At 50.1% G+C, this 24,082-nt stretch overlaps 1 protein-coding gene across 2 annotated transcripts in view; it reads right to left on the reverse strand.

Moving 5' to 3' along the window:
- Positions 1-212: 212 nt before the first annotated feature.
- Positions 213-24,082, reverse strand: part of LOC120372292 (interleukin 1 receptor accessory protein) — a 60,971-nt gene continuing 37,101 nt past the window's right edge. The window contains exons 5-11 of one of the 2 annotated variants that reach the window (XM_039489274.1): positions 22,282-22,447; positions 21,133-21,204; positions 18,711-18,840; positions 15,438-15,586; positions 11,454-11,603; positions 10,651-10,794; positions 213-3,457 (exon numbers count right to left, since the gene is read on the reverse strand). In XM_039489274.1, the coding sequence (XP_039345208.1) occupies positions 3,090-3,457; positions 10,651-10,794; positions 11,454-11,603; positions 15,438-15,586; positions 18,711-18,840; positions 21,133-21,204; positions 22,282-22,447 (1,179 nt within the window). In that variant the 3' untranslated portion in view covers positions 213-3,089. The other variant, XM_039489275.1, reaches the window with a different exon arrangement.

The raw sequence follows: 24,082 nt of genomic DNA on the forward strand, positions 1-24,082 counted from the left end.
GCGTTTGCATTGTAAACCTCTGTAGGTGTGTAACTCATCACACAGGAAAGGAGCATGAACTGGCTTCCTGCAGAAAGGGTTAGGCCCTGCCCTGCCCATTGATACCAAAGGAGCCATTGTGAAACGTCAAAGAACAAAGACATTATTAATTGCATTCGCCCCCTTTCCCCGCCCTCCCAGAAGAGGAGACCTGCGTGTAAACTCATCCCATCACTTAGAGCTCGGGGAGGAAGGGAATAAAAATCCCCAGCAAGAAGAACCTCCAGCTCTGTGCTGCTGGAACACTTAGGGGCAAAGATTTCTAAGCCTAATCAAGAGATCCCCAGGGCTTAGCATAGGTTAGTCCTGAAGGGCATAGAACTTGCATATTACAGCAACTTCTGTTACCCCTTTGTAACCTCAGACGGTAACCTATTGGTGTGTGTATGTTACCTGCTGTAACCTTGGAAAGAGCTCTCATTTCTTTTCTTACTTAATAAATCTGGTTTGTTTATTATAGGATTGGCTACAAGTGTTGGCTCTGGTGAGATATCTAGGATGCAACTGAACTGGAGTCAGCAACTGGACGTTTGGGACTGGGAGTAACCTGAATATTGTTGTGATTTTGGGGGGTAAGGGACCATCTATCACAAGGACAAGCTTACCTAGGTGGCAAGATAGATTGGATTGCCCAAGGGGACTGTCTGTGACTCCATGTTAAGGCTGTCACAGTTCTTGAGTTCACACTAGATACTTGGCTAGTGAAATCTAGGTTTCGGACTCACACCCAGTTTGGGGTTTGTGCCATTTCTTCACAATCTGCCCTGAGGTTGGTACTCGCGCTTGTGAGCAGCTCCGGATAGCCTGACACTGCTCGAGTGACAGGGCAAGTTACAGGTCAATCAAGAGTTACAATCTTAGCCACAAACAACGTACATGCATTTACCAGGAGTAACGCTCAGTTCCAGAATAAAGCAAAAACGCCCCCATGTACCAAGACAGCTAGGTGCCTCAAGGGAGGCAGAGAATTTTAGGACAATAGTAAATGATTAACAAATCTACAGACACATGGAAAAACCAATCCTCCTTCCCTAGGAAAGCAGGGCAGAGCTGACCTGCCCCGAGAACCGATTGTCCTCTAATATTTATCATTAGTAAACATTTCTATCACAGCAGAGTCTCAACGCGCCAGCCAGAGCCAGCCCCATTATGCTGGGCTCTGTAATGAGTCCGATGCTTGCCCCAGTGAGCTGACAATGGGAAAGGCCTGCATGCCAAGCCCTTGCCTCTTCCGGCCAGTGCCGCTGCCTCCTGTCTAATCCAGGGTAAAGCAGCCCAGAGTGGAATTTTCAAAAGCTCCCGGCCTAACCCTGCTGCCACTGATGACGGGGGGGCTTTACCACTGACGTCACCGCGGGAACAGAGTGAGAGCATGAAGGAACAGCTGGAAGGCAGGCAGGACTGGTGCACTGGGGCCCAGCACTGATGGGCACTATTAAGACCAGGAAAGACACTTGTCAGGACCGGTCAGACATGTGCCAGTGGCCCAGAACCGCTCCCCTTGTGCGTCGCACTGCTTCTTGCACGTCCAGCCCTGCTAGTATCCTTGGTGCTTCTCACTTCAGAGAGTGGGAATTCAGAAACAAAATATAGGTTGGCAAATACACTTCCATAACCGTTGTTTTAAAAAGTGTGGCTCTACAAAACCAAACATCAGGACAAGTAAGAGAATAAATAAAAATGCTTTATTGCTTCATACTCCTTAAAAATCTGTGCAGGGGGCATTCAGCCTTCCCCGAACATCTGGAATGTATGTGCAGACTAGGGTGACCAGACAGCAAGTGTGAATAATTGCAGTGGGGGTGGAGGGTAATAGTCTATATAAGAACCCCCCCCAAATATCGGGACTGTCCCTTTAAAATCGGGACATCTGGTCACCCTAGTGCAGACTCAGTCCTAGGTGTCTCAACAAGAGCTGCTGAGGTCCGCCTGTTATATACTGTGAAATACAAGCAACGTTGTCATTGCGGCACTTCTGAGCCAGGAGAGCAGTAAGTGCGGACATCCCAGTGCAATGTGAGCTCTCCGAAGTGCCACCCCAAGCATGTCTGGCAGCAACAGATGTGCTGGTTGACTCACGTACCAAGTGCATGTAGATGTGGGCAGAACTTGGAGAGAGGTGGTTTGGGTTTTGGTTTTGAAACAAAATGTCTCCTTCAACTCCTTCCACAGTGTTTTCCAATGCCCAGCAGCATCATTGCTCTTCAGCAGTAAAACGGAGCCGTCTGCAACCCTTATGAAGTCCCTGAGCTTGTTCTACGAATGAGGGTCACACGTGCATGTGAAGCCAGGCTCTGCGGCACTGTATTAATGGAGAAACTCACCTCGATTCCGAGGATGGGGCACCACAGGGGCCTGGAAACTCAGAAGACTGCGATGAGTTTCTGAGCTGGGCCAGCTTTTGCCAGAAGGGCTGTAAAACAAATACCACCAAGTAGTACCTTCCAAACAAAACATAAGTAGGTTTCTGTGACAATCGCTTCACATTTGTAAAGTCCCTGAAGGGAGTCGTTCCCATGGGAACATGTCCGGGAACGGTACGGGCCAGCCGAGTGTTAGGTGTGAACATGTGTTGTAGTGTACGGTCCATACTGAACGCATAACAGCCAGTCTGGTGACTTTGTTCAAACTGGCCTGGTGCTTCTCTGAGGGGTCGCTACCGCCACGAGCCACTAATAAGAAGGGATGAAAGGTCTTAAGGAGAGAAAGGGGGATCAAGGTCCCAGAATACAGGGCAGGGCTCAGGTCAGATCCCAAGAGTGAGAACGCTGACCCATGCAAACACCTCCCTTCCCCCAAAGGATGCTTGCACCCCTCCTGGATGGCAAACATTTAGCCCCTGAGAGTGGATGTAACGCTGACCAGGTCTTGTCCAGCTAAATAAAAGGGGGCTCGTTTGAAACAGTGGCCAGTGAGCTCTTCTCTGACCAGGGCAGTTTGAAGCGCCGTAGGGAGGTGCCGTTCTGAAATGCTCGAGACGGAATCCTTCACTGTAAACCCTCAGTGGACATGTTCTTGTCCCCTCCCCAGCCTCGCTATCCTCTCCTCTATCAAACATCTTGCAGGGAGGAATCGGAAAGCTCCTGCTCACTGATGGTAGCGTGCCTGGTCTTCTTCTTCAGTGGCATCTCCACCTGCAGCTGCTTCCAGAACCTGCCCCGTGGGTACTTGGACTTCTCGCCTTTCCACTTGATGACAGTGAGCGCAGTTTTGGCCTGCTTCAGCTCCTTCACCTTGCTCTTCTTGATGGCTTTGTACTGGACCAGGATGACTCGGATGCTGCCCTGGGAGGCCATGTTCTCCAGCCCGGCTTTGAGCTCCAGAAGGGCTTGCGTGCCCTGAAGGACGTAGTTGGGGCTCAGCACAACGAGCAGGCGGCGGCTTTTCTGGATGAAGCTCAGAGTTTCGTCTGTGACAACTGGGAGAGAAAGACACCGAGCTGGTTAGTGACGGCGGAGAACGCGCCGCTGAGCGACTGCGGCGAAGCAGACCCTCCTGGGAGGCTGAGCCCCTCTGAGAGACTGCATGGGGATATCCCAACCACTTCAGGCAGGCCTCCGCTCCAGCAGCCAGCACCCCCCTCCTGCCCAGCAGCTGGGCCTTCTCTGATCCACAAAGGAACCGCTACCCCACTCCCAACCCCTCCTCCCCAAGCCACGGGCAGAGCGTGGCTGGGGTCGCTCAGAGCCAGTGCTAGGTAAACGCCATTGCGCCACGTTACAGTGATAGTCTCGATCGCTGGGGGAAGGCCGCGTGTGGAGAGCGAGGCTGCTTTGGGCCGGCCTGGATTTATCCCTGTTATAAGTGGGACACAAAAAGGAGACCACGCAATCTACTGGAGCCATGCATGGCTGTCACGGGGTGTCCTCCACCTGGGCAATGCTGTCACTGCAGCTAGAGGGAGATGTGATCTACGAGAAGCCAGGAACATCTGCGTTTTAATCCTGCTGTCACACAGACAGGCCTGTGGGTAAATCATTTCACTCCCCTGCCTCAGTTTCCCCCTCTGTGAGACGGGGATAGTAATTATCCACCCACAGGTGTGTTCTGAGGGTTAATTTAATTTTGAATTGCTGGAGTTCCAACTATTCTCTGGGACCTATTATTAAGCTACTGCTCCTGGCTCCCACATCACCGCAACGAGGGCACCTCCACAATGTTCCCAGATGCAGTGACCTCCAGCACACCAGGCTTTTTCATGTGGGGTCTCTAAAGTGACACCACAAGAGTCAGTGACACAGTAGAGGATGCCTTTGATTTCCAGGAGCAGCGAGCAGATTTGCCTTAGCCACCTTCACAAAATTAATGCAATGTCCTTCTGAGAGCGCATCTCCCAGTGGCTGCTTCCATAGTTCACGGACAGAAAATATAATGGAAAAGAAAGTAACAATGGAATGTAACGACACTGAGCCGCCAAGGGTGTCTGATTCGCTCCTGCCAGCTGAACTGGAGGGATAATCCATCTCCCTCTGCTTCGTCATCAAGGACAGCATAATCCTCCCCCTATCACACAGGTGCAGGCTCTGGGCCAGGGTACCAGCTGCCCAAAGCTACCTCAGGGCCTGTCATGTTTCCCTAAGAGGTGGATGAGTTGAAGCCCAGCGATGTGTGATGGGTGAGCAGCAGCAATGCCGTATCTGGCACGGCCACTGAACATGACCTCGCCGCTGTCCAGGTGGGCTGGGACGGGCACTTGGGGGACCTAACCAGAAGGTGGTAACTGCTGACCATTGCTGTGAGCCTGTGTCACACAGATGGGTCTGGAAGCACCCCTGGTTGGGCTTGAAGGCGAGAGGTCCCTAGATCGGGCTGGAAGGGAGAGACAGCAAAGGGATATGGGCAGGCAGGAGAGAAGCAGAGACATGCGCGTGCAGAGCAAGAGAAAGAGAAGGAAGCTTTGCAGGCACAGCGTGGCAGGCAGATTCCTGTGACCCACTTTCTTTAGGAATTCGCTGGGGCCTGTCAGTCAGGAGTTAGTGGATTCTCATTCTAGGAAGCCGGGTTTAGCAAATCTGGCTCCCTGGTCACCCCAAGAGACGGGCTGCGCTGATGCCAGCCACTCCACTGTCCATGCCGGAGGCAGTGAGAGGCAGATGAGTGGTGGGGATTAGAGCTCATGCATTGAGTGTCACTATCTCTCGGGCACATTTTCTTGTTTTGGCACAGGACGTGGCCGGTGCATTTTAAACACACTTTTGCAAGGGAGCATGAGGATGGGGAGAGGCCTTTTCTGCACTCCTTGTTCCACGCGTCCCCGTGGCACTCTCAGGGTCAGGAGGTTGGAGCCACACCATAGAGGCTGGTGCTGGAAGCAGCCACAGGCAGCTTGGGGCCACGCTTGTTTGACCTGGGCACCAGATTCGTTTCTTCCCACAGGGCAGAGCAGTGGCCAGAGTCACCTGGTGATGGGTGTCGCCAGATGCGCAGCGGCAGACGTCACCATGCCCCACGGGGGATTTAAACAAGGAGCTTTTCTTTTTGAGCAAGGACACGCAGCAGAAGAGCCCGACAGCTCAGACACAAAGCGACGGCTACGCTGCCAATGACCCGCATTACGGCTGAGCTCGACTGAAAGCTCTGCCCACCCCGGAGTTCTTAGCACAGTGCCCGGCTGAGCAGTAGTGCTGGACTTGGCTGATTTGTTTCTTTTAGCTCTTTATTTTTTTTAATCGGGTCCCTGCCGCTTCTCTCTCTCTGTGGAGAGTTTAGGAAGAGGCTCAGGCTTGCCCTGAGGGCAGGATACCGCTGTCTGCCTGCAGACCTGCCGCCTTCAGATACGATCCGGCCAGATCTTACAAGGCAAGAAGAGGAAGGTTGAAACAACTCTTTGCTGGAAGAGTGCCACGGATTGGCTAGGGGCTGCAGGGAGTGGTGCTGGCCAGTCAGCAGATGCTGCTTAGAACGGGCTGAATAATGGTAAAAAACATTCACCAAATAATTTGAATCATGTACTGAAACTTGTGAATAACTTTTGGCCAGCTCTAGAGATGACTGTCCCACTGAGTCACGCCGTATTGAAATTCTGGTATGGCGCGAGGGCACCCGGCTGCTGGAAATGCCACCTTCACACGCTCACCACCAGGAAATTCCCATGGCACTTTTCACATGGATAAGCTATTCCTCACGTCCTGTGCTAAACAACCTCTGGGTTCCACACACGAGGCGGATGAAGCAATCCCGGTGCACGCGGTTGGAAAGCGCTTTGGGAGCCTTTGAGAGGAAAGATGCTCTGTTGTTTTGAACTGGACCAGTCCCCGAGGAGGCAGAATGGGTGATATTGCACATGGAGAGAAAGGGGGGTGAGAACACCAGAGTGAAAGGCAGAGGACGATCTAGCGTTAGTTCCCAAGCAGAGTGTGCATTTGCTGGGTTATGAGAGAATCACAGCAGCCAGCACCCTTTGAGAGCAAGGCCAGAACAGAACAGAACAGTGGAGCTGTAGGTCAGACACAGAGCTGTCCTTCCTGCTGATATAAAATAGCTGTGGAACGTAACGAGCAGAGGCGTGAACCATACGAGGCAGGGAAGAGAGTAGTCTGTTAATGGGTATCTGGGACTAACCACCAGAAGGAAAGGAAAGAGTTAAGCACTTCCTAATGCAACCGGCCAATCTGCTCGTGGGACATTCTGCCCCATGCGGGCTTGGCTTCGTTACAGTAACGTAGGACTGGACAGGACTTCCATAGGTCGTCTAGTCCAGCTCTCTGCACTGAGGCAGGACTAAGTATTATCTAGACCATCCCTGACAAGTGTTTGTCTAATCTTAAGAACCCCCAATGATGGAGATTCCACAACCTCCCTAGGCAATTTATTCCAGTGCTTAACCACCCTGACAGGAAGTTTTTTTCCTAATTTCTAACCTAAACCTCCCTTGCTGCAATTTAAGCTCATTGCTTCTTGTCCGATCCTCAGAGGTTAAGGAGAACAATTTATCACCCTCCTCTTTATAACTATCTTTTATGTATTTGTTGAAGTTTGTTCTCATGTCCCCTCTCAGTCTTTTCTTCTCCAGGCTAAACAATCCCAATTTTTCCAGTCTTCCCTCAGAGGTCATGTTTTCTAGACCTTTAATCATTTTTGTTGCTCTTCTCTGGACATTCTCCAATTTGTCCCCATCCTTCCTGAAATGTGGTGCCCAGAACTGGACACAATACTCCAGCTGAGATCTTATCAGCGCCTAATAGAACAGAAGAATTACTTCTTGAGTGTTGCAAGCAAAATACCTGCCAATACATCCCAGAATGATGTTCACCTTTTTGGGAACAGTGTTACATTGTTAACTCATATTTAGTTAGTGATCCTCTATAGCCCCCAGATCCTTTTCTGCAACACTCCTTCCTAGGCAGTCGTTTCCCATTTTGTATTTATGCAGTTGATTGTTCCTTCCTAAGTGGAGCACTTTCCTTTCCTGTTACTGTCTTTCCCTCCTCATTGAGTGAGGAGCCTCCCATTCATGTTCCGACAACATGGGCCTACCTTGTTCCTGCCATCATGGTTCCTACACTGGGGCCATGGGACCTTGGTGCCACATCTCACCCTTAATGAACTGCTCTACCTGGAGCTTACTGCAAAAATGACATTGTGGGGTTCCAAGTGAATCGCCTCTCAGGGACTCAAACTTACCTGCCCGCAAACACATTTTATGTCTAACTGCCAGCCCTGCAGACCCTCCCTGGGATCTGAGAGGCAAGCTGGGTTCTTTCCTTCTTGTACATCACCACTAGCAATAAAGCCACAGTAGGCTGAACTATGCCTTCCAACACACGACGGGAACTTAATGAATCAATCCTGTTGATGCACAAGAAGGGACAGAAACTCTCTCTCCCAGAGCAGCATCAGCTCTGCAAGGTGAACTGGAGCAGAAAACAATAAAAATATCAGCTTGCTGATCTGACTGCTATCAGGCACCGGGAGCAGATCTGCTGCGGAAGGAGATGCCAAGTTTACAGAGTCTCTTCTCAACACAGAACTGCACTTTTTAGTCCATGGCTGCCTCAAAATTGTGTTAAGAAGTAGAATAAACCCTGAACATTTAGCCTAGGAAAAAACAAAACAACTTAAATCACCAGTGTTCACCAAACCCTCCCTTAGCTGTCTTGTGCTTTGCAGGGGCTGAACTAACCTGCTATTTTCACTTTGAGTCGGTGCCCAAAGCCCCCAGTCAGGACTGGAGCCTGCTGTAAAACGGTACGTTTCCGTAAAGGGCCAGATGATGCTGTCAAGTGACACCCGTGCAAACACCTGGTGGGAACTGCTCTGTGGTCCCTACTGAACTTGGCTCCATGGTTTGGTGACCTCGTTCTCCTGAGCCTCCTCCCAGCTGGGATTGTCAGTGGGTGGAAGGAAGGAGGAGCCACAGTCCTTCCCCTTTGTCTCAGGCCTTGGCTACACTTGAGAGTTACAGCGCAATAAAGCCGCCCACAGCGCTGTAACTCACTCCCCGTCCACACTGGCAAGGCACATACAGCGCTGGATCTCCGTGACTACAGCGCTGCAGGTACTCCACCTCCCCGAGAGGATTAACAGCTGCTGCGGAGTGGCTGAGACGCTGGTGCTCCAGTGTAAACGGGGAGTAACCTTATTACGCAGTGACTGACCTCCGGAAACTCCCCATAATCCTTTTAAGTGAAGGTTCCTCTCTTTGTTTTGTTGTGAACTCGGGCTCCGGGAGCTGCTTATCAAAAAAACAAACACAGCTCCTGTTTGCTGTGAATGAGTAGCGGCAGGCAGGGGGGCTCCCTTTGGAACACCCACAGCTAATGTTTGCTTGAAGAGAGAGGCACAGGTGGGGAGGAGGGGAAGGGTCCCTTTCCGGGGCTGCTTATCTGGTCTGTGAGGAAAAAACAAACAGCTGCTGTTTGCTTTCAGTGAGTGAGAAAGGGGTGGGGGAGGGAGGGGAGTCGGAAATTGCAAGGCAGGGAGCTGACACAGTGTCCGCACTCCAAAAATCCACTCTCTCTTTCTCCCCGGCGCTCCCTGTCACACTCCACCCCACCCCCCCTTTTGAAAAGCACGTTGCAGCCACTTGAACGCTGGGATAGCTGCCCATAATGCACCGCTCCCAACGCTGCTGCAGATGCTGCAAATGTGGCCACGCCAGTGCGCTGGCAGCTGGCAGTGTGGCCAGACTGCAGCGCTTTCCCTACTCCGCTGTACGAAGACAGGTTTAACTCCCAGCGCTGTACAGCTGCAAGTGTAGCCATACCCTCAGCATTCACACCCTGCGGGATGCAAGGCCTCCGGCTACTGACCACTGGCCTTAGCTAGGCAGACGGGAACACCATAGAGTGAACAGCTGCTGGACTGAACTATCCAGGGCTGGCTGCAGGAGCCTTCTCCTTCCGAGCATCTGCCTGAGCCTGACCACTGGCAAAAACAAACAAGCCGGCGTACGGCTCGCCTCTTTGTGCAGCCTTTGCATTGACCGACCACCCAGGGGCTTTAACTGGTCACCCACTTGGTGATTCATCTTTGCTTACCTGTATGTCAAAGGGGTGGCGCCCAAGCACCTTGTCAACGGACTCTGCCTGGGACTAGGAGAGCAAAATGACCCAGGGTCTGATTCTGATCTCTTGCAGCTGGCTCACACTGGTGTCTGCCTCCAGGGGAGTCATTCCTGGTTTGGGGTAACTGAGTGCACAAGCCTCTCCTTTGGAACAACCTAGCTAGTGATTTTTACCAGCACATGTTCTGACACAACCGGGCCTCACCCAAAGCCCACTGAAGTCAAGAGCCGTCTTTCCATTGACTTCAGTGGCGGTGGCCCTTATCTAGCCTCCTACTGAGGTTCTGGCACCTCTGTGTCCGGTAGCCATGTGGGGTTCCCCAGGAGATGGGGCATTGGGAGCACGGGCTGTTCTTGCATCTTTGCTTCCGCAACCCCAGGTTTGTACAACTGATCCGAGGAGGGTCCTGGATCTGGCCACTCCCGGGTGTGGAGCCCTTTGGCCCTGTCCATCGTTTATGGGTGGGTCCCCAATAAATACAAATGGAGTATTTGCTATTCAGGGCTATTAATATGCTGCTATTTACTAAGGACAGACGTGCTCCAGGGTGTGAGCTGATCTCTAACTAATGGGGATTAGTAGGAAACTTTCCCTGGGGACTGGTCATCCCATCACTGCTACAGCAGGGTTTACTGCACCTTCCTCTGAGGCAGCGGGTGCTAGCCAGGGTCAGGGACGTGGTAATGCACTGGCTGGATTACAGATCTGGGCTAGTACAGTAATTCCCCTATTCCTCAGTCCACCCCCCCAACTTTATCCTCCTTTCCTCAGGCCAGTTCAGAAGTTTTATTTAAGGATAGGGGGCTGGTTGCCTGGTGGTGCTTTTAGAGCACTATGCAGCACTCCAGGAAAGAGCACTGAAAAATACCCACTGTCATTTGACCACGGCAGCGCCCCGCACGCTGGCTCCAAGTGTTTGCAACATCCCGTGAAACAGGACGCCGGAATCTGCTCCAAGGGATGTTTAATGGCGTGGGGGACGTTGCTTTGAAATAAAGTGCAACTTGACAGGCCAGGTCGTTATCACCCTCCTCTCAATCACCACTGCCTCCAACATGATAAAGGGGAAGGGCATGAACGGCGGGCATCCCCCGGACATACTCACTTCCCCCGGGGAGGCTGTCTCTGTCGAAGATACACAGCTTGTATCCAAACTCGTTCTCCAGGACTCCACGCAGGGTCAGCAGCACGAACTCCTCCTCCTCGGCATTCCGGGCATAGGACACGTAAATGTCATACTCCTTCCCGTCTGCGAGTCGGGAGCAGAGAGACACTTCTGTTACTGGCTACGTCCCGTGCCTTCCCGTCGTTCAGCCCCCGCTTCCCCTGCTGCCTCTCGAGTCTTACAGAGGCCGTGGCCCTGGACCTACGAGCCATCTCGCCAGACAAGGCTCTGCGCTTCTCCAGCCTCAGCGGGACTCAAAGCGCCTGGCACACATTCACGGGATCAGCAGCAAACCCACCATTCCAGCCAGGGACCTACTATCATCCCAGGTCTCCGTGGGAAGAAATAGCGGGGTGGCGTGCCTGGGGGATGAGCTCAGAGTGACATCAGAAGCCTGATTCTGTGCTCGAGACAGAAGACCATTCTTTCCACTCCCTTAGCAGAGAGACCAGAGACCGGACAACATAGCCCCGTCCCTCGAGATGGTCCCATGAAGCAATGTGTGGAGAGCTTACACTATCATGGCCATGTCGCACCTACTCCAAGGATACCTTCCTAGACCCTGCCTCTGGCTCGTCTCGCAAGCACTCAGTTCACCCCGAAAAGTGAAAACAGTTAAGGACATTTAGGGTCAGTGTTACCCTGCTTCTGGAGGGGGGAGAAATGGCCTGACACAAAGTTATCTCCAGAACCAAAGGGACTGGCAGCAAGAAGCAGGCCCTGTAGCTCCGTGAAACCCTTACCTAGAATGGCTTCGTCCGTTCCAAAGTGAGCCCGGTAGAAGAGAACCATTTCGAGCCAATAAACGTGGTAGACAACAATTAGGATCACCACCAGCAAGACGGTGGCACCTAGTCCGCAGGCCAGTTCCACGGTGTACCTTGGAGCTAGAACTGGGGTTAAAAACAGACAGGTCTTTTTGCATGGAATACGCTGGTCTTCCATTTTAATGGGCACATGGCTGGATCGCAGGCAGCCGAAGGGCATAATACAATGTGAGCCCGTCTGTTAATGGAGGTTCCTGTAGGACATCAAAGGCTAATGTCTAAATAAACACACACACACATACACCCCGTGGGCAGTTTTAGGGGGCTAGGCAGTTGCAACATGAAGGAGGCAATTGAAAGGGACACAAAATGACTGAAGGGCCAGTTCTGCTCCCCAGACAGACCCTGAAGATGGGTCACTCCCCACATCTTCCCGGAGCAAGACAGAGGCCAGGGAGGAATCTCCGAGTCACAATTCCCTTCTGCCGCAGGACGGCCCTCACTCTGGGCTGGGCCCAAAGGCTCAAGCTGGCCCCGGAGGGTACGATTGCGAAAGCTGCCTTTTCAGGAACAATCATAACCTTGGAAACGGCATGTAGCAAGTGCAGTGGGTGTGATCGGCGCATGGACATGGGGAAAGCCAGGCCAAAACCAACAGTCCCAGCCTGGAGCGGAATAACTCATGGCCACCATCTTATGCTCCTCTCATGCCTTGTCCCAAAGAGATAATATGTATGTCAGTAGCGTCCCCCAACTGTTTCTAGTCACGAGACAGAAGGGAGGCTCTGAGAAAACACTGGAAAGACTGAAATGTTTGCAAAGAGGTAAGATGATCTGTCCTAAACAAGACAGACTCTCTCATGAAGCCAGCATTTGCTAACAGTAATATCTGAGATGCCCCTGGTTTTCCTCACACTTAGAATAGGAATTAACGTGGTAACTGTGTGGCACCACTAGGCAAATACTGATCTTTTAATGGGCACAGCCGAACTAAGTGACGTGTGCAGCAGCAGTCTGAATAGAGAGCCAGCAGCAGTAAGTGGAAGCATCACAAACCTCGTGGATGTAACTGAGCTTTATTAGCGAACAAACCAAACCACCAGAAAGAGACTATAGAAACTGAAAGAATCCAGCAAGTCTCCATGGGTAGCGAACAGTACAAGAGATACAGGGAACCAGGAAAGAGACAATCCCAAGAAGATTAAACCCAGGAGCCAGAAATGAATATAAACCAGTGGCAGGGAGAGGGGGAAATTTTTTCATAGCCAACATAAAAGAAATACAAGCCCACTTGCTAACATTGATAAGGCAAATGGTACTGAGAGGTTAGGTCCTGGCCAGCTTGAGCCGCGAGTGACATGATGTGACGGTCTGCAGCTAGTTGACTTTAGCCTGCAGTGGTCCAGGCTGGTTCTTGCACTCTGCTGTGGAATGGAGCAGAAAGAAAAAAAGAGGCCATAAGTAACTGTCTACAGAAAGAGAAGCTTCCAGTCAACTATCCTGGGGTCTGGCAAAGTGGACAGGAGGGAAAGAGAGAGCTGCAGACAGTCAAGCATGAGTCAGCCAAGAAACAGGGTTCTGTGAGGTCCTGGATGACTGCGTTTTCTAATCAAAGGGTCAGCATGCCAGGCAGCTCAATTTTCCTATCCAGAGACAAGAAGTAAGTGCACAGACACTACAGTGATGACTGCTAGAGAAAAGCCTAAGGTAGGCAGACAGATAGATGGCTCTAGCCAAACTCCGGCCTTGATTAATTGCATGCTCCGTCTGGGGCTCCTTTCTGAAGGGACACACACAGATTGTCGCGAGTGGACAATTCTACAAAGAAAAGGGGGTGAGAATAGATGCGAAGCGGTCGTTAGTGAGGTAATCGGGTCAATCATGGCTAAACTCCCAGCAACCCTGGCGGCAGCAGAGCAGAACACAAGGAGCCTAGTGTGGTCCTAATGAAGATCTTTGAAATCCAGAGGACGACTCCTCGTGCTGACAGATGGAGAGTAGGGCAGAGCAGGAGCCACAAAGTTGTTTGACTTAAGTCAGGAAAAGGCTATTTTTTGGCGTCTTGCATTTGAAATAAATTCAACCAGGGCAGACTCCTCTCTGGTGGAGCTTCTTGGAAACAGCAATCTTTCCTGATGTACGGCCGGGCAGTCTCTCGGGCCTTCTGTGTGCAGTGCTGTCACCCACTGAGGTTAGTGAGGTAACAGAAATGTCTGCCTGGCTAAGGAAACCTGGTGCGGACATGCCTGAAGAAAGGGTTTTGGCTGTTGGGAGATGGGGGTGTGAAACAGGAAAAATACCTCTCAGGTTAAGAGAGAAACAGCTCTAGAAAAAGTCGGCTTGCGAGGTCAATGTCTCTGAATTACACTTTTTATCCAGAATTTGCCCACCGTCCTGGCAGTCCTAGATCACCCTCCCACAGTGAGCAAGGCAGGAACCAAAACCAGAGCACGGTGTGGAGTGTTTCATGCTCTGAGGTCTGTCTAGTCTCCGTCTGGGCACCTCAAAGGAACGTGACCTTGAAGGGTTTCAAGCACCAGCAACTTCCAAAAGGCATTTCCTGTCTGTCCAGTCACACTGGTGGGGAAGCAGTAAGGTGGTGACCTGCCTGAGGGCCACCCTGCCAGGAAACCCATAATGAGACCGCAAACGTCCTTTGTCTTCAAAGAGGCCCCAGGGTCAGAGAGGATGCTCAGATTAGCATTTCCCAGTGAGGGGCAGTTATTTGGCATTGGCTAAAGTTGTTTCTTTAAGTGAAATCCAGACTCATGGGCCTGTTCTACTGATGCACAGGGCATGGGCACCCCACCCTAAAAATCTGTGTTTAACAGGGGTGAATAGCGTTGGTTGGAAGAACCTTTGTGCTCATCCCATGGTGAGTTTCCACTGGCCCTCTTGCAAAGCGGTGGCAAGTTTAAAGCAGGGGAAAAGACCCTGAGCAGTGCCTGGGACAGTGACCGTTGCTAGACTCCAAAGGGAAGGTCAGCGCATACCTCTACCAGCAAGTCTAATCAGCCTGTGATTTTTTTCGATTTCCTGGTGCACAGTCCAGAAATGCTGCGCCTCAGCAAAAGCTCCCCCATCCTGCGCTGACAGCACCCACTGCATGTACCGCTTGGCATGGGGTTGGAGGAAAATATTCTTCCATCATTTAGGGCAGAATGGTTTGTGTAGTTCCGTGACTGGGATATTGAGCTTTATAAGAAGAGTCAGAGTATGTACAGCTTCCCACATAACCCAGCTTGGTCAGCAGAAATGAACGTAGAAAAGCCATCAGATCTGGCTGCTGCAGGATGTATCTTCTCCTCCCGTGGTACAGAGATACATGGGAACCGTGTCCATGCACCACGGAGATAACAGATGTCTAAAGAACAACTGGATGGCACCTCCGAGAGGGGTCTGGCAGCTGACGTAGTGTAACAACCCGGTGCTGGCCCCTGAACAGGGCAGAACACCGTGAGCCCCTGCTCCCTGAGGACCAGATCGAGCCTTTAGGCTCAGCCCGTGGAAGGGCGACACGTCACTGCGCCACCCCAGAAGCGGCACCAACAAGGAACCGTGACTCAGACAGAATTCTCCCTTGCTTTGAGAGAGAGTTCGTCCCTTCCTTCCTTTCAGGGTGCAACTTACTAGCCTCTTTGGCCCTGCTCCACTTGGTGCCTAGAGGGACTAGAACCATGCTTTCACACCCCATCTTTCTCCACCCCCACTTGAGCGCAGTGCGGAATATCAGGCATGCAGCCTCCACTCTCTTCCCTATAGCTGGAAGTGCAATCTGAGTAGCAATAAGAAGGCTACACAGGAGCAGAGGGAGCAGGAAATATTTACTCCCCTATTCCTTGTATGACCACGTTCAGCCAAGGCCCATCTTGCCCCAAGAAATTTCTTCCCCATTCGACCATGCGTCTAAGATTTTTGCCTTGCTGCATCCGTTAAGCCGCTGCTGTGCAATTCCATTACCTTTCATTCTCACCGTGGCTGCCTGGTGATCCTCCCCTTTGGTGTTTCTGGCATGACAAGTGTAGTTACGCTTCAAGTCCTTGGGTGTGGCCTTGGAAATGGTCAGAGTCCTTGTGATGTGCTTATGTCCAAGGTCGGCAGTAAATACGCTGGAACAGAAAAGTTAAAGTGTTGCACACACTAATGCTGGCTGCACTGTTTGTGATTTTTATACATATATACACATATAAACATGCACACACACATATACATATACACACACACACACAATTCAGCCTTTCCTTCTTTGCAAAATCACACCCATTCTTAGGAATTGCTTCATTTTCACAGAAACTTTTATAGCAGAACGGTTTGACCTTTTGGTTGCTCTGTGAACTGGTTTTGTTTAATTTTCTTGGCATTACTTTTGCTTATTGCCAGTGTGTGGGATATGACTGATTAACTGGTGTCCTGGGGCATTTTAGAGGGGACGGTTGGGCTTGCCATAAGGCACTGGACGAAGACTCTTGAGATCTGGGTTCAGTATCCACCTTCATCACAGACTCTCTGTGGGACCCTGGGCAAGTCATTTAGTCTCTCTGTGCCTCAATTAGCCATCTCTAAAATGGGGATAATAAGATTTCCTTTCTTCTCCACTTCCTTTTGTCTGTCTAGTCTGTAAACTCTTTTTGAAACAGGGACTGTCCTTTAATATGTGTCTGTACAACAGCCAGCACACTGGACCCCCAATCTCGGCTGGAACCTCTATGTGCTACTGTAACACCTAGTCATAGGTTCACAAGTTCCAAAGCCAGGAGGGAGAGCTGTGGTCACTGAGCCTGACCTCTTGGATAGTGCAAGCCAGACAACCTGCCCCAAAGCATTTATAGAGCAGATCTTCTAGACAACACCCTATCTTGATTTAAAAACTGCCATTGATGGCGAAACCACCACAGCCCTGGTCCAGTGGTTAATTACTCTTGCTGTTAAAACATTACTTCTTATTTCCAGTCTGAATTTGTCTAGCTTCAGCTTCCAGCCATTGAATCGTGTTCTACCTTTTTCTGCTAGGTTGAAGAGCCCATTGTTGAATATTTGTCTCCCATGTAGGTACTTATAGACTGTGAACAAGTTACCCCTTGATCTTCTCTTTGTTAAACTCAATGGATGGAGCTCTTTGAGTCTATGGCTGTAAGGCAGGTTTCTAATCCTTTAATCATTCTCATGGCTCTTCTCTGAACCCTCTGCAATTTATCAACATCCTTCTTGAATTGTGGGCACCAGAACTGGACACAGGACTCCAGCAGCGGTTGCACCAGTGCCACAAATAGATGTAAAATAACCTCTCTACTACTTTATATCCCCCTGCCCTGCATCCCAGGATCACATTAGCTCTTTTGGCCACAGCCTCACACTGGGAGCTCAAGTTCAGCTGATTATCCACCATGACCCCCAAATCTTTTTCAGAGTCTCTGCTTCCCAGGACAGAGTCCCCCATCCTGAAAGCCTGGCCTGCATTCTTAGGGACATGGCACTCTAATGATAATAATGCTCATCTTCAAATGAATTCTGTTTCATCCCCAAGCTAATCTGAGTCAGCACGGAATGAAGCGCCTAGCCTGGTGCTAGGGGGCACTGTGCTTCAGGACTGAGTTTTCCAGACAGTTCATAGCACTTTTTATGAGCACCTCAGTCTCCTTGCAAGTTCTGATTTGGGGTCGTTACTTTCGGCCTATCCGCAGTGCCCCTGCAGTTTCCAGTGGGTCGTGCTCTTCTCTTCCAGCCCCCAAAATGTTGTGCTATATTCTACTCCCAGGCGGCTTCTTTCTAGTGGCGGGTGAAGCTGTAATAACAGAATGTGACCATGTCTCCCTCTAGTGGCTGGTCCCAGGATGCTGCCATCTCACAGCTGTGGGAGTTCTTCATTTCAAGAAGTAATGACTTGTGTACTTGGTACTAATGTCGTGGGGTGTGTGTATGTGGTTCAATCTGCACTTGTGATTGGGGTGTGTGTGCATGAGTCATGGTTCATTACAATGTGATCTCTGTACATGTGTCATAAAGCACTTTGGGGCCCTCCAGGATGAAAACATAACAGGGAATGGAAGATACTGTAATAAATCTATTGCTCTCAACAGGTTCAGGTCATTATGACAATGGTGGGGAAAGAACTCACATGCTCCTGTTCCAAAACCAACTGCCTAAGGTAAAGAGAGAGCCTCCCTTGGTTGTTAACAGTACAGAGTCTATGACACACAGTGATGCAGTTCCCTTATTCTCCATTTCAGCTTGGAAAAGAGGAGACTAAGGGGGGATATGATAGAGGTCTATAAAATCACAGGTGGTGTGGAGAAAGTGAATAAGGAAAAGTTATTTACTTGTTCCCATAATATAAGAACTAGGGGTCACCAAATGAAATTAATGGGCAGCAGGTTTAAAACAAATAAAAGGAAGTTCTTCTTCACGCAGCGCACAGTCAACCTGTGAAACTCCTTGCCTGAGGAGGTTGTGAAGGCTAGGACTATAACAGGGTTTAAAAGAGAACTGGATAAATTCATGGAGGTTAAGTCCATTAATGGCTATTAGCCAGGATGGGTAAGGAATGGTGTCCCTAGCCTCTGTTTGTCAGAGGGTGGAGATGGATGGCAGGAGAGAGATCACTTGATCATTGCCTGTTAGGTTCACTCCCTCTGGGGCAGGATACTGGGCTGGATGGACCTTTGGTCTGACCCATATAGCCGTTCTTATGTTCATTAGAGGGCAGTGGCGCACACTAGCCAGTTTGTGATGCTATTAAGAACATAAGAACATAAGAACATAAGAACGGCCGTACCAGGTCAGACCAAGGTTCCATCTAGCCCAGTATCTGTCTACCGACAGTGGCCAATGCCAGGTGCCCAGAGGGAGTGAACCTAACAGGCAATGATCAAGTGATCTCTCTCCTTTCACCAATGATGAGCCCTCTTTAGCTTATGGAGTCTCTTAACAATGTCTCTTTTGAAAGAAAACTTGGTGACAAACAATGAGCAGATTGTGGTTAAGTATCATAACTATGCACGGGTGCCGTATTGCACCCTGGAGGGATTTGATCTGACTAACACTAAGAAACAAGTGACCCTTGGCTCCTAAAGTTTGGGACTTGCCAATAACCTGAACAGGCTTTTTTCCATTGGGAGCTCCAGGTGTTGCCAATGGGGCAGTGCTGTTGAATACCCGAGGCCTCTCTGTGGGATCCCATGTGCGGCTAGCGGAGAGGGCTGGAAGAGCTATGCAATGAACGTTATGAAATGTTACCTTTCGGAGACGTTCATTTTCAGGTCTGTGATATCGTCTGTATTTTTTCCATCAACTGTCCACCAAACCTCTGTTCGGGAATCCTTCAGAAAGGTGAAGTAAACTTCACAGGGCAGAACAAGCTCAGCACCTAGGAGCAGAGGATTAGGGTGAAGCGGATGCAGCAGCAGCCTTGCATCGCTTCTGCTTTCCAGAGCCTTTCATAGCCCGAGGGTAAACAGAAATGAAAAGGAACAGTCACAAGAGTGAAATGCCTGCAAGCTGCATGGAAGCTTTTTCAAAACACCATAATAGAGGCTCAAACTAAACGTATACAGCAAATAAAAAATACAGGAAGAGGACCAAAAAAATTCCACCACGGCTAAACAACAGAGTGAAAGAGGCGGGTAGAGATAAGATATCCTTTAAAAACTGGAAGGCAAATCCTACTGAGGGAAATAGAAAGGAGCATAAACTCTGGCAAGTCAAGTGTAAAAGTATAATCAGGCAGGTCAAAAAAAGATTCTGAAGAGCAACTAGTAAAAGGCACAAAAACTACCAGGAATGTGGCCAAAATACATTTTCAAATGTCTGATAACTGTGCAATAGGGGGAATATTTCACTTTTGTTTTACAAATAAACAGTAATCAAACAAATAACTCTCTCCCTAACCAGGTACGTAAGTGGTTCCTCCCACCACACGGTGAGCGCCTGTGGTGGGGTGTTCACCCCACTCTTGCCCTGAAGGGGTTAATGTAGGCTAGGAAGGGGGCCAATCATCCAGCCAGGCCACAGCTGAGGGCAGTCGGAGGTTTACTAATCCCCTGACTGACTGAGGAAGCCCAGAGGAGGAATGGGCTGGGTTTATAAAGGCAGGAAGCTGGTAAGGGGAGGGGGAGTTGCAGGGAAGCAACCTGCAGTTCCTGCCAGGGAGAAGGGAGGTGTGTTTGGGGTGACAGAGACGAGTAGCCTACGGTTACTCCCTGGGAGCAGGGAGCTGTGGGGCTGGCAAACCCAGAGACGTGGGGAGAGCTGGAAGGTAAGGAAGGGCTCAGGGAAAAGGCAGGGAGGTCCAGGCTGGAACAGACCGTGGCTCCTGACTGGAGGGTCCCTGAGCCGGAACCCAGAGTAGAGGGTGGGCCGGGTTCCCCTCCCTGCCACTGGGGAAGTGAATGGAAGATGGCCTGAGCCCATTGCTTTGAAGAGACGGGGATACCCCCTAAGGGGGACGTGCACAGAGTGACCTGGCTGGAGGGCCAATGGCACGAAGGAGCGGCACCCGGTCGCAGAGACCGAGAGAGCGCAGCAGTAGGATGTGAGCAAGCAGCAGAAGGGACCCTGGCTCTGGACGGTGCTGGTCCCCAGAGCGGCCAGGAGGAGGCACCCCTAGCTGTGAGTGAACCCCGTGACAGTGCCCCCCCATACACACACACACACAATAATTGGTTTATTCTCAACACCCCTGGGAGGCCAGATGGGGCTACTGTCTCCATTTTACAGCTGGGGAACTGAGGCAGAGAGAGAGTAAATGACTTGCCCAAGGTCCCAGGAAGGAAGTCTGTGGCAAAGCAGAGATTGAACCCAGATCTCCTGAGCCCAAATCCAGTGCCTTCAGGACAAGATCTTCCTCCTTGTTATGAATCATGTTTATTGTTTACTCATTATTTATAATACTGCAGCTCCTGGAAGCTGTCTGTGCCTAACGACCAACGAAGAATGTGCTAGGAGCTGTGCAAACCCAGAGTACCAGATGGTCCCTGCCCCAAAGAGCTACCAATTTAAAGAGACCAGACAGGCAGAGGGCCGGGGAAGCGGGAAAACACACCAGCAGAGTGAACGATGTGAGGGTGGGCACGATTTTAGGAGGAGATCAGCTAGATGGAAAGAAAGGGCTGGGGGAGAGGACAGGAGAGAAGACGAGCAGGTGTGGAGTGAAGATGAGCTAAGGGACTGTGGGAGGGAACACAACCAGACAATCAGCACAGGGCAGAGAAAGTCCAGTTAAACCTGTAGTAAGTTCTCTGAATGTCTGCAGATCCCTGCCGTGGCTGCTTCTGAAGAAGGGACGCCCCCAGCTGCACCCCATTTTACCCCCTTCTCTCCAGTGCTTTCTCTGCTTCTGAAGCTGCTCCTACCAGCTGGAGCCTGATTTCCATGCTTATTATTTCAGTCAGTCTGTATGCTCAAAGAGCCGCCTTAATCTGCGTCCTCATGTCCCATAATTGGGCTTTGGAAATTTGGAAGCTACAGAAAAGAGAGAGAATCCCATGCTGCTTGCAAAGCAATCCTGGCCCCCCATATGCTTCAAGTAAAGACACGAAGGAGAGCCGTGGGAAAGCAGGCAACCGAGATGAACCCCTGTGCTTGTTAATTACATGGCTTAAGATAATCTTCCCCATCACTGCATGCAGGCTTCCCATGGGCAGCTACCGCTGTGATTTACCTGCTTCGAGTTCGTAGATTATTTTCTCATTTGGAGAGAGAATCTGTGGTGGCACTGCCTTGTCTGGAGACCCTGCAGAACAGAAAACAGAGTCTCACGCCCGGGGTCCCAGTTGAAAACACACTCAGTCTTCGTTAGGATTTTGAATGATTTCAGACTATTTTATAGTAACTAGCCACTTGCATATACTCTATGGTCTGTGACCGTGCACTAGGGTCACTCACCCTCTGCTTCCCTGCGCCCCCAGATGTGTGTACCCATCTCCCGCTGCAGTTGCTAAGAGTTCTGTGTATGTCCCGAAGGGCAGAAGCTGATCTAAGTAGAGAGTGGTCCCAGTCACAAAACTCGGTGCCCAATCCAGATTTTGAAAACCCCCAAATATAGTGCTGTCTGGATAGATGATCTGGGCCCCGCTGCAGTCCGGAGGAACCACACCTCCATCTAGGCACTTCAGACTTTACTTACAGTTCAGCCTATCTCACAGATTTTTCTACTGCTGCTCTTTAAAAGAAACAACAAAACCTGGTTTTTCCTGCCAGCAGTAGTCTCTCCTTCTACATGCATTCAGTGAGCAGCTGTTACCACGTGACACAAGCACGTTCTAGTGTCTACGAGGTTTTTACACTCTGCATAGCATTTGCTGCCACTTAGACTGAGCATTCTTTGTTACTTGCATAGCACCACATGTGTGTGCTAGGCACACTGTAGGCAGCTCTGAAGAGACAGCCTCTGCCCTGAAGATCCTACAGTCTGAACAGATGAGCCTGCTAGTTTTAAAATACAGCCTGAGAGACGGTAGGAAACACAGCAGCCACTGGAAAAACGAGACACTATTTCTAACAGTGAGTTGAGATCACCATAGACAGACTGTGACAGGGACGATACCAGCAGAGGCCAACCCAGATCATCTCATCCTCACTCGCACTACTCACCCAGCCGGAGATGGGTCCTGGGCATTCACACACCAGGGGAGGCTGAGCCCAGCAAACCGAAATACACACCTGGTGGTGGCAGATTAATTAATTCATTTACACCAAGGAGTCGGAGGTGGGACCAATAGTCAGTCACTGATAAACCCCGCAAGAGCCTTCTCCAGATCGTTTCATCTCTGTGGCTACAATTCTGCAGGGGTTTTTGTATCCTCCTTACCTACTACCTTCATCCTTATGCTTCTGGTGAGGTTGTAGGTCCTTCCGTTCTCCTTGTAGCTCACAATGCAGGTGTAGTTGCCTTCATACACACTGCGGACAATGCCAATGATGAGCGTTGGGCCCTCGGGATATCGGTCGTGGAAGCCTTTCACCAACACGCAGTTCTAGAAGCAGACAGCAAAACACTTACATTTTTGGAACAAAAATTCAGAAACTTGTTTTCAATTCCCCTATAAAGATCTAAAGCTCTGCTTGGAATAAGCCTAGCAGGCAGTATTTGGATTTTGATTCAATGCAGGCTAAGGTCTAAGTTCTACAGCATCAAAATCTCATGAGTCCAATAAGGTGAGGGGGACACTTGTCCACCCTTTGCCTCGGTTTCCCCAGATGGAGCAGGTTACTTTTCAGGAAAGATTAAGGCTGGGATAGTCAAAGGAACTGGAAGGAATCAGGCACCCAGCTCCCATTGAACTGTATGGCTAATTCCTCTTTGCCTCTCTTCCAAGTGGCATGAGTTGTTGGGGCTCTTCAGGTCAGTTTGCCATTCACGGAGAGATCACTAATGTGGAGTATCGGTACGGCCTTTGTTTAACTTCTTTTTTCACACTATAGGCACCTGTGCTGGAACACAGGATGCTACAAACAGCCTGCAGGCAAATCCACTCCTTCCGAAATATCAGCCAATGCCTGGTTCCCAGGGAGCAACTCTGCCTCAAGAATTAGAGAGATTAAGACAGACAGCAAACTCCCTTACTGTTTATAACAGCTCCCCCAGAGATTCCACATCACAAAACTAACCAGACAGCACCTCTTCGGACTGTACGCTGCTCGCACTGTAAGAAAGCGAACAGGTGAGACTGTAACAGCACCTGCTGGTGTCTCCTGCCATAACATCCCTTAAACTCCTTGGCTCATTAGGCTCTTTTAGGCTGTGATTTTTCAAAGGTGATGAGCACCCACGAAAGCCAGCTGGATCTGCGGGTGCTCAGCAGCTCTGGAAACCAGCCCATAAATGCACACAGTTAAGGTAAGTAAGATGTGAGATGTAAGTACCTACAGGTTATTTAGAGGGTACAAACACCAAGAAAGGAGAATTATTATTTAGCTCAGTACCAAGGGGTATAATGGGATGAAATTAAAAAGGAAAACATCTGGCTGGAGATTAGGGGGAAAGTCCCAGAACAAGAGCGATGGGGCTGTGGAAAGGTTTGCAAGAGAAGTGATGGAACACGCTGGCAAGTAAAACCTGAACCACCTTTGCACTTCCAATGCTTTTAATTGCTGGAGTATCTGGACACCAACAAAACTGCCTCAATAAAATTTTGTCTCCACTGCTCCCTTTCGTGTGTTGGGTTTTTCCTCTTCCTTCTCTCTATGACAGTGAGCGCAGGTACTGCAAGGAATAATCTTGAATAGACAAGGAGATGGAGTAGATGACCCTAGTAGGTTTATTCCATCTCTGACTTATCAGGTTCCATAAGAGACAGAGCTCTTAGCAATGCTGAGATGCTGGAAGGGTGAGGGTCCCAGAAGAAAGAAAGATACGGAAGTGAAAAAAAGGACAAGAACTAAACTTAACTCTATTCACAAACTGACACCAAGCTGCAAGGACACGTCTGCAGCTGCCATAGCACTTTTGCTCTCCATGGGACTACGCTGATTGATGTCAGCTGAGGATTTGACCCAACATGAGCAACTCACCAAAAGAAATCCACAGTACAGGAACCTTAATAAGCCTTCCTCTTTGTCAGAAAAAGCAGGAAACCTATCCCATGTGCCAAGTTACAAGCCCCTTTTCA

This window comes from Mauremys reevesii, linkage group 9 (genome assembly GCF_016161935.1).
Source record: "Mauremys reevesii isolate NIE-2019 linkage group 9, ASM1616193v1, whole genome shotgun sequence".
NCBI lineage: Eukaryota > Metazoa > Chordata > Testudines > Geoemydidae > Mauremys > Mauremys reevesii.